Below are 15,909 nucleotides of genomic sequence, written 5' to 3'. Positions count from 1 at the left end.
CTTATATGTCATGCTCATCCTGCTTAGTCTCCACCCATCGGGGGCTCTACCGTCCATTATCGTCTTGCTCGCTACCAATCTTAATCTTTGCTTAGATTTTGGACCCAATGTCTTTATTAACATAACTGGGATGGCATCAGGACCTGTCGACGTGCTACTAGTAACCCTCTTCTCTGCCCTTCCCCACTCTCGTTGTTCAAGTCGAACCACTACACTAACCGTCTGATCCTTGTCTGATAATGTACATGCAACGTTTCTTTGTTTTTTACATTTTTCTGTCATCACTGTTATATGTTCCATTGCCTCATCCCCCTCTAGCCGAACACCTTGAGCTGCAACTATAAACCTCTGCGCTAGGCTAGTCTTACTACTCAGGGAGTTCAGGTGTTTCCGAAATTTCTTAGCTGCTTTTCTATCCTTTTTGTTTACTTCTGACAACCAAGGAATCCATTTTCTTATAATCTTCTCATTGATGATGCCCTTTTACAGTTTAACAAGTTATCCCATTTTCTGTCTGCATCAGCTCCTGGTTCACCCCTCTGCTTAGGATACTTGAGTTCCCTGGAGGCTTCCTGGCGGTTCTCTATAGCCTTCTTAACTTCCTCATCCCACCAGCTCTTGGGTTTGTGTCTTTTCCCTTGCCGCCTTACTCGTACCTTAGCAAGCTCTAGCTCAAATGGCCCTGTTAAACTTACGTATGTCCATTCGTTTTTAGTATCTTCAGAAATGACTTCCTCAATCTGTAGGGTTGCTGTTTCCAGTTACTTTTCCGGGTAAAAAATCCCATCTGCTTGATCATTTTGCCTCTTTCCTGCTTTATCCTCTAAAACTTGTGGTGGTACGGTCTGCGTGACGCTGAGGGCCAAACTCCGGATCTAGCCACACACAGTCGTTCCGTGGTACTCCCCAACCCGTAGCGCACGTAATTGCAGCTACGTTGGGTTCGGGTGAATAAGCGATGTCAACTCTGACAACGTTTATTGTTACAATCAATAAGGGACACTTGCAGAGGCAAGTGTCCCTTATTGCACTAGCACTCACCTCCACTCACACTCACTGGCACTCACTCGCACACGCCTCCACGTACTCACGCTCACTGGCCCTCACTCGCACTCAACTCCGCTCACACTCACTGGCACTCACTAGCACTCACGCCTTTGAAATAAGTGCGAGTGAGTGTGAGTGAGTGCACTCATGAATGAGTGTGCTACCCTCTGCCGCTGACAATTCGTGTATATTCAGACGGAAGCTTCCGGTTTAGCACCTATTACAGCTGGAGTTCGAGAAGGCAGCGTTTTGGACCCAGTTATCTTTTTAATATAGTTAAACAATATGTCTTCCCGATCACATGGTAACACCCGTCTATTCGCTGACGACTGTTTTTCGTACCGCGAAATTCATTGCAATGGTGATCACCATATACAAAATTCTACCTTGTCTTGGTGTCAGGAGTGGCAGAGGACTCTAAATGCCCAAAGATAAGTAATGCTAACAGTAAGTAGAAAGAAACAGATATCTGATTTTACCTACATTATTAATAACACGCCTCTCACTTGTGTATTTCAGGGCATATATTTAGGTGTCACTTTAACACGCACTCTCCGATGGGAAACCCATGTTGACAACATAACCTCAAGTAGAAATCAATGTATACGCTAAGCACCAAAGCAACTCATCTTTCTGAGAAAACGCCTTCGTCTTGCGCGAGCAGATACAAATCTGCTGGCCTATAGAATGCTTGTTCGTCCAGTGCTGGAGTACGGATGTAATGTTTGATTTACGTACACAAAAGAACTCATAAGAGGGGCTGCAGAGGAAGGCAATAAGGGTCACTTATAATAAATACAAGTTAACGGATTCATGGACTGAATTATTAAAAAGAGCCAGTTTATTAACACTGCAAAGTAGGGCAAAACTAGCACGACTAAAGTTATTGTTTCAATTTATTCATGGTGACAAAACGATTGACACATCCGTACGAAATTCTTTGAATCGTTCTAGCTCAACAGGACACAAGAATTCTGGAACACCTAATGAATACACCTTTAAAATTCCTTTAAATATTCATTTTTTCTTAAAACAATCGGGGAACGGAATGAACTTAGTCGTTCCATTGCTAACGCTTTATATTTAAATAACTTCATGACTTCGAGCGGCCGCCAACTTCAGCAGCGTTCGCTCGGAGCTTGCCCCTCGTTGATCATCGAGGAGGGAACGGCACGTAGACGAGACAACGTAAAACAAACTGTTTTAATGCATCGCTATGGGCGAGCGAACATCGAGCAATAGAGCACCGTAGTGTATGCCAACCATAGGTCGGCAGTGTGGGAGAATACTCACTCACACTCACTCACCTTAATTTTTCCACTCCCCGCGCTCACTCACGTTCACACTCACCTGCACTCACATTCACAAGCGCCCACTCACGCTGACACTCACCTCCACTCACACTCACTGGCACTCACGTTCATTCACACTCACTGGTACTCACTCGCACTCACCTCCGCTCACTCACACTCGCACTCACCTCCACTCACACTCACTGGCACTCACTCACACTCGCATTCACCTCCACTGACACTCACTGGCACTAACTCACACTCGCACTCACCTCCACTCACACTCACTGGCACTCACTCGCACTCACCTCTGCTCACACTCACTGGCACTCACTCGAACACGCACTCACGCCTTTGAAATGAGTGCGAGTGAGTGTAAGTGCACTCATGAGTGAGTGCGCCGACCTATGCTTGCTATGCATTCTACCATTTTTTTCTCTCTTTGGCGTTTGCTCCTGTCCACAGGTATACAAAGCCAAGGAGCGTCTGCTCCCATGCTGCTTTCCCTTTTAACCATAAATGTTACTAGCATTACTGTTTGACCCTTTACCAATTCATACCTTCATCAAATATTGCCCTGATTCCACCCCCATTTTATGCTGCCCTCTTTTCTATTGCAATATTCCCACGCGTAGTGAGGATTACAGGGTGGTTGCTCCATGTCTTTAAGATGTGTCTCCACAAACCCGTATACCATCAGCTCCTCCTGCCTTAGCTGCTCTTCTATTTCTTCCCACTTGAGCATATTCCTGCCACCTTGCATGTTTATATACGCCAGGTCTGAATTAACTTGGCACTGGTACTTACGTCTATTTCTTCTCCTACAGACTTGGTACCTTGAATCCTGGTACCTCTCCGGCTCTGTCTTCGTCTACACTGGTGGCGTCGGGGCTCTGGGTCACACAAGAAGAGCCGTTGCTTGGCGGCCCATCCCTCCACCTACCCTCCTGCCCGTAGCACCATTGTAGTGATTACCATCCTGCGCAAGAGGGTGGGAGCCGGGCTCGTACACGTCCCAGTTTACTTCCATTACGCCGTACCCAAGTCGCCGGCTCAGACCCCTAATGACACGGTCAGCCTCAACCACACTTCTTTCCATCCCGCTAGACCGCACCGGACCCCTAGGATTGTGTATATGGTCACATGAAGCTTCGCAGAGGCCTCTCTGAGTTTACGCAACCCAACCTCTAACTGTCTCTTGAGGTTCTGACTCCTTCCCTTCAGCACATCGTTGAGACCTGCATGGATAATGACAAGGTTTTCGTCCTCCATGTTGACCCTGCCACCACCTGGGCTTTGGCCATTGTGTCCAGCATGCACGGCCCTGACTAGGCCTCCACCTACACACGCCTGTCTGCCTTCATCACTCTTGTTAAGACGCCCTCCTCAACCCTCGCTACGTCGGAGTCCCGCACCTCCAGGACCCTTCTTCGCTCAGATCGTTCGCCTCCAGTCCTCCGGTTCGGCTAACTGGCCCTTCACTCGTCCCGCCTCATCCGAAGCCGGCTGCGCTACATTATTATAGTTTTTTAAAGCGAAGCTTTCTCTGCCTCTTCCTTCGACTTTCCCACTGCTGCTGCTGCCTCGCACACCGCGTCGGGGGGTGGTTCAAAGATGACAGGCGCGAGTGGTTCAGAGATGGGGGTGGTTCAGAAATGACAGGCGCGAGTAAGAGAAGAAAGGCGTCGGGAGAAACTCGTTTTCATCCCACCGCGTCGAATGTGCACAATGCCCTCAGGAGCTCCCTGGCCGTCCCCACATTAGCCGCTTGACAGCTGTAATTATCCGTGACTCCCCTCAGAAGCATTGCAGAAACTGCAGCGCTTCCCTCTCTGCTAACGTGCGAGGCGAGAAGGGACGCAGATAGAACTGTAGAGAGGAGGAGAGGGCAAAGAGGCAGTTCCCATACAAGAGCGTGTGTGTGGGGGGGGGGGGGAGCCGATCGCCGGAGCTGATCAAGGAGATTCTCCTAGCCGACGACTACAGCGACAAAGGTGCGGCTGTGCGGCCAGGCAACAGTGTTGCGCACGATCCTTTTAAGCGGAGCGCATTTCGCCAATTCCCCAACTTAAGAAGATTTCGGTTAATTGACTGTAAAATACTTAGTTTTATGTTTCTGTATTGGACGACACTGTCTGCGAAAATATGATTGGTTGTGCCATTCAAAGCTGTATTATTGGGGCCATTGCAACAAAAACCTTGTCCTGCACTTCGCATGCAACGGTAGAGAACACTTTCTCGAGCACCAGAAACGAACAGTTCATTTGAAAAATTTCGTTGTGGGCGTAGCCAGCACATACCGCGTATGTACATATTGGACAACGACTTGCGGGATTAAAGTATAACCCGTTGAATTCATCATTGATCAGTTGATCATATAAACATTTGAACTGACCTGTGCTCACCGATATGCTTGGTGGTACATCTATTAGACGTTGTTCTTTTGGAATTTGGATGGGGGGAAAATAGGGGGCTAAATTTTGCAGGCATGTCGTGGTAGATAGCTGCCAGATTTCATGTCATGGTCATTGAAGTGAACTCTGTCTAGCATGACAAAGAAAATGGGACGTTAACCAAAACTTTGTCTTGGAATATGAAGCCGACAAAGCTCGCAAGTTTGCTTTGCGTGAAGACAAGCCCGGATGCGCACCCCCAGCCCTCTCTCTCTTTCTCTCTCTCTCTCTCTCACTGGCTCTTTTGCGCACAAAATTGTTATAACGACATGCATGCATCCGAGCCCTTCGTTGAACGAAAGTGCTACCTTTATCATTAGGGGCAGTATACGCGTCGAGCAAGAAGCGAAGGCCGATAAAAGCAGTATGAACCTGCGGCCTCTGTTCTCTAACGACCCTTCTTACCGTATTCCGTTTCGTTTGCTCGGAGGAGAATCGAGGTCAGCAACACATATCGTTTTGTTCTGTTGACATTCCTGCGGGGATAAAACAAAACATGCTTTTTTTTTCGGATCCGGCAATGTATACGGCGAGATGTGTGTTGCGTGCCGGGGCACGCTGGGCGGCGAAGCAGCAGCTAAAGGTCGTCGGGTGGGTAACCTAACCTAACAAAAAGCCCGCCAATGTACCCGAACAAAGCCCCCACGGTAAGCGCCCTACGGCAATTCCGCTATCCGACTACCTTCCTATACCTACCACAACTTAAGACTACCGCCCTACACTGCTTACACCATGCACAAAAATTCGCTTCCAAGAAATAGGCAAATAAAATACAAAGGCGCTTAGCTTCGATCGAGGTCTGCTCCCCCCCCCCCCTCCCTCCCCTGCTGCTGCTGCTGCCTGCTCCCTTACTTCGGAGCGGAGGGGAACGCCGTCTGGTGGTGCTGCAAGTAACCGAGCGGAGGTGCAGCACGTTTGGAGCTACAGAAAGCTGTATCGGGAGTTTCCCATGCTGCTCCACAATTTTCTCATTGACACTTTTCATCTAATTGGAATAGCTGCCAAGTTGATTAATTAATAATAATTCTCTGATTAGGCATAATGCATAACCGATCTGAGGATCTCCAAGCGACGACAAACAACATCACCTTAATTCATTCCAGCTACCATTTGTCTATACTTAAGGTTTGGCTCAAGTTAAAGGGAGTGACAACCGATTTTTAAGGGCGTAATTTTTTATGGCGCAAAGCAAAGCTCACCCTCGATGGTGTTTACGCCTGCAGCGGTTACTTCCAAAAGCGCATGGATATTTTGTAAGCAGATTTTCTTTGTCTGAGCAGCCTCTAAGAAAGAAAGAGTCTCTCCAGCAACGCTGAGAAGTGAGAGCGATACCGATAGCCCGCATCGCAAATTGTGAAAGCCGCACATCGGTCTGCTTTCACAGGAGTAAGTGGAACTGTGGTTAACCCCCTAAATTTTGAGCTTTTCAACCACTTTTTAAAATAAAAGGCATGTAGAATAAATTTGCGTTGTTGTACAGCCCCTTCTTGTATTTGTAGCGCATTTTACCCCACGTACACGCTACGTCAGGGCTGGCTGGCTGGCTCCCTTCGTCGTTGTTCTGTCGATAGACGAGCCAAGCCAACTCAGCGAAAACGAAGGCGAAGGCAGCGCCTCTTTTCTACCCACCAAACGAAGGTCTATCTGCACATTGTAATTTAGAAAAAAAGATCTGATAACAGGAAAAAAGTCTATCGTATTTCAAATGCCAATATGTGGGCCAGGAACCTTAGTGGCTATAGTTTTGGGCTGCTAAACACGAGGTCGCGGGGTCGAGCCCCGGCTACGGCGGCCGCGTTCGATGGAAGCGAAATGCGAAAACACCAGTGTACTTAAATTTAGGTGCACGTTAAAGAACCCCAGGTGGTTAAAGATCCCACTGCGGCGTACCTCGATCATATTGAGATCGTTGTTTTGGCAAGTAAAACCCCATATTTTTTTTTTTTTTTTTGAACCCCGTACACTAATAGGTCACATGACAGGCCTCTTATGCACCTTCATGTTTTTGTCGCTTGGGTGCTATGGTCATCTACGTTTAATAAGACAAACATGACTCGTTCTAACCAATACGATGAGTAATCTTTACATCAGCGGGCTTATCTCGATTCATGTTCTGAGTGGTTGTCTGTGCCTTCAAGGGAGGCACCGTGTATTGAGCAACAGCAGCAGGTTAACAGTTATCTTATAAAAATAATTAGTGAAATTTACGAATTTTATGGTTCATCAGCTATTATCGAACAGTTTATACTGGTTTTCTCGCTCAGTTTAATCCAAGCGCCATTGAAAATAATCCCGCTGCCAGCCAATTTAATCTGAGCACCAGCATTTTTAATCAAAGTGCCAATAACTTAATCCCAGTGCCATCCGAATTAATCCGCGTGCCAAGTGATTTAATCCTTGCGCCATCCATTTTAATCCAAGTGTCAGACATCTTAATCCCAGTGCCAGTCAGTTTAATCCTGTTAGAAATTGACTGCGGAACGAATAATTCTTGCAGAAGAGGTAACAGGCGTCATGAATGCCATATATTCATTGATGTGATCACTGTATTGGTGTCAACACTACAGGGGCACAGTTTCCAAGCTACCAGTGTTGTCATGGCTGCTTCAGAAACACTTCCATGTGGCACATCGATTATTTCCTCCTTTTCGAGTCGCATTTCTGAGTGACAAGAGTGACTCACATAAGTGAGTCACAATCGTGACGCATATTGCGACTTTGGTTACGATCATGACACGCGATTTCCTTCCCTATCGTCATGCATATTGATCAACATGGTTCGCAAGGACAAAAAATTGCTCACCATTACTCGGGCACTTGACATAATCACTGAGCGAATCATTATAACTGACTAAGCTTGTATCTTGCATGCATTCCTATGCTTCCAACGTGCATATCAAACGAAATGGTTCTGAGTGTAACAGCTTATTCTTGAGTGACATGATTAGGTCACTAGTGACTACCTCGATGACACCGCCGTCTCACCTCTCCTAACCATCCTACTAGCATATCAAACGATTAAAGAAATTAAAGGAATTGTCTTTAGCCTCAATAATTGCTGTCTCAGCAGTAGCGTGCGCCTCTTTGTACTTTTGCCAGTCACTGCCAGCGTTTGTTTTGTTCGCTGTTCGGTATGCTCTATTTTTCCTATTAAGAAGTTTTTTAACATCTCGTGTGAACCACGGCGCATCTGTTCTGGTTTTAATGGTTATTTTAGGCCTACAAGCAAGTTCAATTTCTTTCATTTTGTCGCGGAAGACGATCCAGTTCTCCTTTGTCGTCCGGGTATTGATCGTGACTTCGAACATGGGGGTGAACTCATCCAACATTCGGTTCATTTTAGTGGTTTCAGCTCTGGAATAGTTTAGTAATATCTGCTTTGTGACAGTAGATGTTGCTTCGAGGGACAGCGGAAGTGTACAGTGAACGAGTCTGTGGTCGCTAATTTCCTGAAGTATACTTGTATGAGCTTTGCCTGGTGTGTTTGTGAATAGCAAATCAAGAATATGTTCGTCTCTAGTCGGCTCGTGTACCAGCTGGACCAAATCGAACATGCTTATTGTGTGAAGAAAGTGGGAACACTCGTGAGGATTGGTCGAAGAGTTCACAGAGGACGTTGTCCAATTTATACCGGGGTAATTAAAATCGCCGCCTAATATTAGAATGCATTGTGGGTGCACGCTGAACATGTATTCTAATGAGTTATGCAAATGATCAATGAAGTCCGACTGGCTGCTAGGAGGGCGGTAACACGCACCTACGATGTACGTGATGCCCTTATGTCTAAACATAATATGCTTCATAACATAACATGACATAACATATGTTCAAGCGGCGTGTCAATGGGCATAGGTGGCGGCTGATAATTGTTCCGTATAGCGATCGTTACACCTCCTCCCCTGCAATCACTCCTATCTTTGCGAAAAACTTTGGAATTACTCGGGAGGGATAGTTCACCGTTCGGGATATCAGCGGTGAGCCATGTTTCGGTGCCGATAATACTATCTGCGGTACACGTGTGTATCATACTTTTCACTATTTCTAGTTTAGGAAGAATACTGCTGGAAATTTGCAAGCAGCACAGAAAGAGGACGATTTACGTGTGGCTTTGAGTTGCGCAATGGCCCTAGTTATTTAGGAAGACGCGCCTCCTGTACGGCTGTCTCGATTACGGCTGTCAAGACTTTTCCTTCTGACAGCCAGACGAATCTCCAGCTCTTTTTCATCGTTTTTTTTTTTTATTCTGGATGGCCCTGCTTAGCAAAATCTTACCCTCAACCCACGAATGTTCGTTCCCGAAGGCGAGTACATTTGTTTCGAAACGAAGCATTGTTGTGTTAAGCCTGCTCGCTTTTGCTGATTTTAGTACCTTGACCCGCACGGATCGCGAGCGAAATTTTACCACGACATTTCTAGCATTGTTGGCCTTTGTCGGTGCTGCGTGTACAACGTCGAACCCTTGACAGGACAACCCAAGCCGTAAACAGCTGGTAATTGTTTCTACTGCTTTTTATAGGTTTTCGTTTTCAACAATAGAGGTATACCTTTCAATTCCGTGTTGTTCCGTCTCGAGTGAAAGTCCGTCAGCTGTTTTCTTGTGTCACCTAATTCTTTCTTTATCTTCGTTTTCTCTTTCTGGCACCCGAGGCTGCGACTTCTTGCACCATTCAGCTCTTCAGCTCAGAGATTTTATTTAGTTCATTATTTCATCAAAACTGTCACTTTTAAAGCTTATAGGTGCCCTGAGAGATGTCAGTTCGGCATTGTGGCATTGTTCATGGAATCTACTTTTTCACATCAGCCTTGATATCAGACAAGGAACCAAGGAACTTAGTAGTCATCTCAACCAATACTTCTCGCAGGCCCTTAGCAGTACTGGGAGCTTTTTTCGCTCAAGACGTTGACAAGATCTGCGAGAGCATCTGTGAGAGCACAGCAGAAACAGCGCAAAACAAGAGGACGCGAGAAGGGACAGACAAGACTAACAACCAAATGGTTATCTTTTGCAGCAGCATAGATAGTGTGCCACTTTGCAAGAAAAACAGAAAAGATGGAAGAGGAGCATGCTTGGAAGTAACATGATCTCATTCGAAAGGAGCGCTTACCTGGAATTGCGCATCGAATAGAGATGTGAGAGCAGGGGAAAAAACTGGAAAAATATTTTTTTTCTTTTTTTTTCATCACAGTGAAAAGGGAGGGAAAACATTAAAATTTCCACTTGCAGTTATGCCAGTTACACTTGCCATTATCCATGTGCTGCATACGATTCTAGGAGCGGCGATGATGACAGCAACAAAACGGCAGCGCAGTTTTCAGGCGTATTCATTATATGCTTTCAGATTCGTTTTGAAAACTCCCTATTGCTTTGAAACGTAGCGGAATACGTACAGGACGACCTCCGAGTTTTAGCAGAGAACTGGCGACTGGGACTCCGCCAAGCACGTGGAACCATCAAGTTGGTTGCAAGGCCTTTGCACTAATCAGCCGCTGACACCTACAGCTTGAAGGCTGCTGTAGACACCTTCGTAATCTTCCTGTTGAGAACGAAACTGGTCCTTGTTTGGAAATGCTCATAACAAGCTTAGCAATATACTCGGAAGTAAACATGTTCAAAATCTCGTCTACGTACAATCAAATGTGAATGGTCTAATGCGATTGTGTGCAGCGAGAGCGACTTGGTCATAAAGTGACATTTTTGTCAGTTATCAGATTAGCACTCTTTTGTGGAAGAGAGCAGATTGTTCATTCATGATCCTCGCGTTCTCTGCATAATTATAGCATGTATTTAAGGATATATATATTTTATTGCTGGAATAATAAATGTACACTATTTCAAGGCGAAAGCCTTAAATGGCTCATGTCAGTGGCTATGGTGTTAGGCTGCTGAGCACGAGGTCGCGGGATCGAATCCCGGCCACGGCGGCCGCATTTCGATGGGGGCGAAATGCGAAAACACCCGTGTACTTAGATTTAGGTGCACGTTAAAGAACCCCAGGTGGTCGAAATTTCCGGAGTCCTCCACTACGGCGTGCCTCATAATCAGAAAGTGGTTTTGGCACGTAAAACCCCATAATTTAATTAATTTTTTAATTAATTTTTTAAATGGCTCATGGGTCGACAAATCCGATGTCCGGCGTTATGGCACCAAAATTCATAGGCAGCCGAACCCACGACTTGTGGTGTTAATTAAGGCGAAGTTATTTTAGACCCACGAGCTACGGTGGCAGTCGAACCCACGATCCTTGGTGTTAATTAGGGCGAAGTTGAATAGGGTAGGGTTTTTCCCACCCTTCGTGGGAGAAAACAAGCAATCAGAAGTAACAACGCATTCGAACGCAAGCGTCAAGTAAAATACTTACTCCCTCATGAGCGCGCAGGCTATCGCCTTCATCCTCTTTAGCGTATGCTGAAGTCATTCTCAAGTTTTTGTTAGGGGAGCTTCAAGTTTTGTCAAAATTTCCAAAATTTGCTAAAAAGAAAACAACGGAAAAGCGGTTCTTTTTCTCGCACTCTAAATTCCCGGAAATTTTGCCATCCCTAGTACCAATTGATTGAAGTATTTTGATTTTTTTTTTTGCTTTAAGAAATTTGTTGAATTCTCACGTAGAGTTGCGTTTGTGAAACAGTATGACATGTGACTTAATCAGTGCTTGCCATTTTAACATTATTTTGTTGAGCTGTTTTCCTGTTGAGATGTGAAACTACTGCTATCACATGTTTAGATAGTTTTGTTTATATCCTTGCACCCGTACAACGCATTTACGGCTATGGTTCAATCGTAATCAAACTGGGTGAACGTTATTGAAAAATATGGAAGAACTTCCTTACAATGCTTTGCCACTCTTAGCAGTGGTAGGTTTCAGATTTCACTCATGCGCGCTGATCATGGTAATTTGAGAGTATGGCGCATTCTTTAAAAAGTTCCTCACAGCCACATTCAACGCACTGCAACCACTGATGTCTATATCGTGCTTGCTTTCGGACCACGCTTGAGTCTTCACGTTTGCGGCCGTTCGCACAGAGCCCCGTTTGTCCGACATAAAAACGACCCGTTATGTTTTGCTCTGTAAAGCCATGCACCGACCAGCCCAAATTCGTACACTTCTGACGACAGCTAGTTGCCTTTCGGTTCTCGGCGAGCAAAAAGAAAAACCCTTATCCTCGCAATCAGTTGCGTCACAGAAGGAGGAGGAGGGGGCAATCTTTTCATGTCGACACTGCCGCCAACTAATGCGAAGCTTGTATAATGAGCGTCAAATTTTATAGTGTGTATCCGGGAGCAGGCGCATCTCCGGAAGTATAAAACAAAGTGGAGATGCATTGTAATAGGATTTTCTTCAAATTTCTGATAAAAAGCATTTACTTGCCTAGCGTAGCCTTTTTACTAAACTTTCTTAATAATTTTCCCCTTCTGGACATGACAGACATTGTTATTCCTTCTGAAGCCTCGACTATGGGATCCAGCCACAGCGATGTTTGCTTCGCTCATGCCGATGATTGTGCGCGCATGCTTGTCATATTCCCGAGTAGAAAAGACAACGCTGTAGATACTTCACGGTCTGTATGTTATAACGATAAACTGATTCGGTCGGTATGTTATAACGATGGAAAAACGCCCGTTTAACCTCAGGTGGTCAACGTAATCCGCAGTCCGCCACTGTGGCATACCTCATAATCGTATCGTGGTTTTGTAACGTAGAAGCCCAGAAATATTTCATTATAACATTGAGAACAGTAGCGAAGTGGGCGACTTTGTATCGGTTCATTCTGGAAAAAGCGCGTAGAATGCGGAACACGGTGAAAAAAGGAAGATACGTGCGATGTGCTAGTTACAGTAACACTTAAATGCTGTGCGAAGCTGCATGGGAGCCAGTGAAGTACCTGTGTTTCCTTCTGCAGAATCTGCGGTTCGACCACACAAAGGCGGTCGTTTACGTTTCCTGAATTATACCTCGGAATCGTTTGATGCAAGTAGGATATCTTCTACGAACACTCCTGGCCTGATGTGCGTCACTTTCTGAACGCAAGCGCAGCCCACATGTTTCATATTTTAAATATTATTACTCACTTGCTTAAATCACTCGCACTCTGCATCTAACATACATAATATATGCAATGTTAGGGATTACGCTATCATAACAACTAGCGCTAACTATATATATTGATGGTAAAATTATCTAGCAGCGCGATAAATATTTTAATACGCGGGTCAAAAGCCCGCTCGTCGGAGCCCGCTCGGGACATGACCGCGTGAAGCTGGTGAAATAGTTCCCGCAAAACAACGCGGCCAATAAGCCTTACTGAAAGCATATGGCTGGAGAAAGAGACTGTAGTGCCGGTAACAGTACGAAAGAAAAAGCGTGTCTTAACGTTTTGCTGGCGTTTTGCTGGCAAATTGCCTCTTTACTTTGTTTCTTTAATCTGTTTTACAGTAGTCTCACCAGGAATGTGCGCCACGAGGTCTGATCTAATCACCTTGCAGAGGTGAAATGTCGCTCACGTTCCTTTTTCGCGATCAGGTTCAATTCGTTCAATCACGTTCCTTTTTCGCAGGTGATAAACCCTGTAGTTCACAGCCTCGTGAGTTTCATTCATAGACGGTAGCGCATGGTAGCGCTCCAATGAGTTGTATGTTAAAGGAAATATTTTGAGGGGACTGATATGCACCGAAAGTGATAACGGCATAAGCGAACAGCTAAAGGGGAGGAGAAGGTTGCTTTATATCAGCGTTGCCTCACCTTAAGGTACCCGAGAGGAGGCGCTGCAAAATTTTTTTCGTTGGTGCTCGCGCGATCAGTGCGATTGCCTACATAAATTCAGGGACTTGCTCGCACGAGCAGAAGGACGGCGTCATGCCTAACGACCGGTACGAGGCTCTTACCGAAGACGCACCGGCACAATCACGAGCTGCCCCCGCTCCAACTGGCACGGGTGCCCACTGTCCGCGACTGCGCCAACTTGCGGTCCGAATGCCGCGCAGTCGTTCGTGTCGAAGAAGGAGCTTTCACGAGGGCGACAGCAAGGCTCCGATACTCGACGAAGAGCAGAACTGCCACTCTTCGTGGTCATCGTCCTCTACTTCGCCGTCTCCAGAGCCCCGCGGTGCCAGCCGGGAGCTGTCATCCGACACCGAGCCTTCACCCTCTTGCACGCCCAAGGGTTATTTTGTCTTTGTTGATTCGAGCCCCGAACGCGAAGGAAAGCGCGAGAAAACAGTTATCGTGCCACCTACGGACGTACTTGTGCCATGTTCTCCGAGCTCGAACCTAAGTAGCGACTTCGAAAGCGACCCGAAGTGGACTGGCAGCCCTCCACAGACCCCTGCCGGTTGTCAGAACGTAACGGCGAGTAGCGGACCCATATGCCGCATTTGCCACGAGGGAGACCAACAGGACTCGCTTGTGTCGCTGTGCAGGTGCTCGGGCACCATGGGCCTCCTGCACGTCACCTGCCTAGAGCGCTGGCTGAACGCCCGAAACGTAGATCATTGCGAAATTTGCCACCACCGCTTTCGTACCGTGGGCCAGGCCACTTGCGTGCGCCAGTTCTTCCACTGGTTGCTGCACGGCGATTCACAGCGGGCGGTGCTGGGAGACTTGTTTTGCTTCGCGCTCCTGACGCCGGTGGCCGCGCTTAGCTGTTTCATGTGCAGCCACAGCGCCTCGAAGCGAGTGCTTGAAGGCCGCATGATTGAGGCGGCCAGCCTGGTCACTCTGGCCGGCCTCTTGGTCACGGCCTACGTGGTCTGGTCGTTCCTCACGCTTCGCTTCCACTGCCGAGCTTTCGCGGCATGGCAGGCCAGGAATCCGATGCCCAGGATCCTGGCTCCGCCTTTCGCCAGGGGAGCAGTTGCCGGCGGACACGGCAGGACGACGGGTGGTCAATCGGCCGGCGTGCGAGAGCTGGTGGACGTCGTCGCTGGAAGCGTCAACGAGACCGGGCGCACGTCCACGGCACAGGGTCAAGGCGACGGCCGCCGAGCGGATTTGGAACCTTCGCCTCGCGTTCTGGCGGAAGACCTGCCTTCTGCAAGCTTCGTGTTCTGGTAGATGTGTTGTAGTTTCGATAAACATTTTTATTCGTCTTCGCGTCCCAGCAATATCAAGCGTTAAATATTCTTTGTCATTTAAACATTTGTCGGACTGTCAGCGCTATCCAACTTCGCCTGTTTTAACTTTTTACTCGATGCGTTTGTGCAAATAAAGAGAGCTTGCTCGTATTTTAAAACTCCCAGTCTTTATATCAACTCGTTTTTCCAATGTATTTTTCAGTGTTATAATTGACTTCGTCTACAGCATCAGCGCATGCCGTGGTAGCGTAGTTTTTTTCACGTTGCGCTACTGAGCCCGAGGGCGCAGGATCGAAACCCGGCCGCAATGGCCGCTTTTTCATTGGGACGAAGTGCAAAAACGTCCGTGTACCGCGCACTGGGCACGCGTTAAGGAACCGTGGGTGGTCAAAATGAATCCGCACTCCAGCAATGGCGTGCCTTATGAGCTTTTGGCACGTAAAAACCCAGAACTGATTTCACAGCAATTAGATCTTTACATATATTAGGCCATATTTGCAGAATTTTTTAGTATCCGCGGTGTTACAGGATTTTGCTAGTGCATGCCAAAATAGAAAACTTTTATAGAATTTTCACGTGGCAATACGGGCGCGATTCTTCCCATGCTATAGTACCACAACAAGGCGGCCACGTTGGCGTCAGTGCGCCATATCACACGTACTTAGTTTTACCTTCTGGCGGTGACTGTCCTTCACTACATTATCGCTGTTATCGTTTTGTGGCATGGCGCCTGTCGTGTTGTGACCTTTCGTGTTTACGCAGCTTCTGAACACGCTACGTAAGATTGCGGCCACCATGACGCAATGCAAACCATATATCGATTTGTGATGTCGCCCCCGCCTTCTGGGATTGATACGTGGTTCCAATGGCATGACAGAAAAAGGGGATGCGGTTCAAACATTGCAAATTGTAATAGAATTCCGAGGCGCGTAATAAAAAAAATTGCGACAGGTTTCAAGCAAGCACGCGCGCACTTGGCCGAACATAACCTTAACTGATGACCCTCTCCATGCAGGCGTCATTGAAGATTTAATTAGCTCGTCAAAGT

At 46.8% G+C, this 15,909-nt stretch overlaps 1 protein-coding gene across 1 annotated transcript; it reads left to right on the top strand.

Annotated features, from left to right (window-relative positions):
• Positions 1-13,587: 13,587 nt before the first annotated feature.
• On the top strand, positions 13,588-15,020 carry LOC140214414 (uncharacterized). Its single transcript, XM_072285785.1, has one exon. The coding sequence runs from the start codon at positions 13,645-13,647 to the stop codon at positions 14,839-14,841; it is 1,197 nt and encodes a 398-aa protein (XP_072141886.1). The 5' UTR covers positions 13,588-13,644; the 3' UTR covers positions 14,842-15,020.
• The last annotated feature ends 889 nt before the right edge of the window (positions 15,021-15,909 follow it).

This window comes from Dermacentor andersoni, unplaced genomic scaffold (genome assembly GCF_023375885.2).
Source record: "Dermacentor andersoni unplaced genomic scaffold, qqDerAnde1_hic_scaffold ctg00000042.1, whole genome shotgun sequence".
NCBI classification, from domain to species: Eukaryota; Metazoa; Arthropoda; class Arachnida; order Ixodida; family Ixodidae; genus Dermacentor; species Dermacentor andersoni.
The sequence above is the reverse complement of the archived record's forward strand: the minus strand, read 5'-3'. Positions and strand labels throughout refer to the sequence as shown.

What these genes read in the sequence shown, in the direction of transcription:
- LOC140214414 (XM_072285785.1), top strand. Translation starts at nt 13,645, where the DNA reads ATGCCTAACGACCGGTACGAGGCTCTTACCGAAGACGCACCGGCACAA.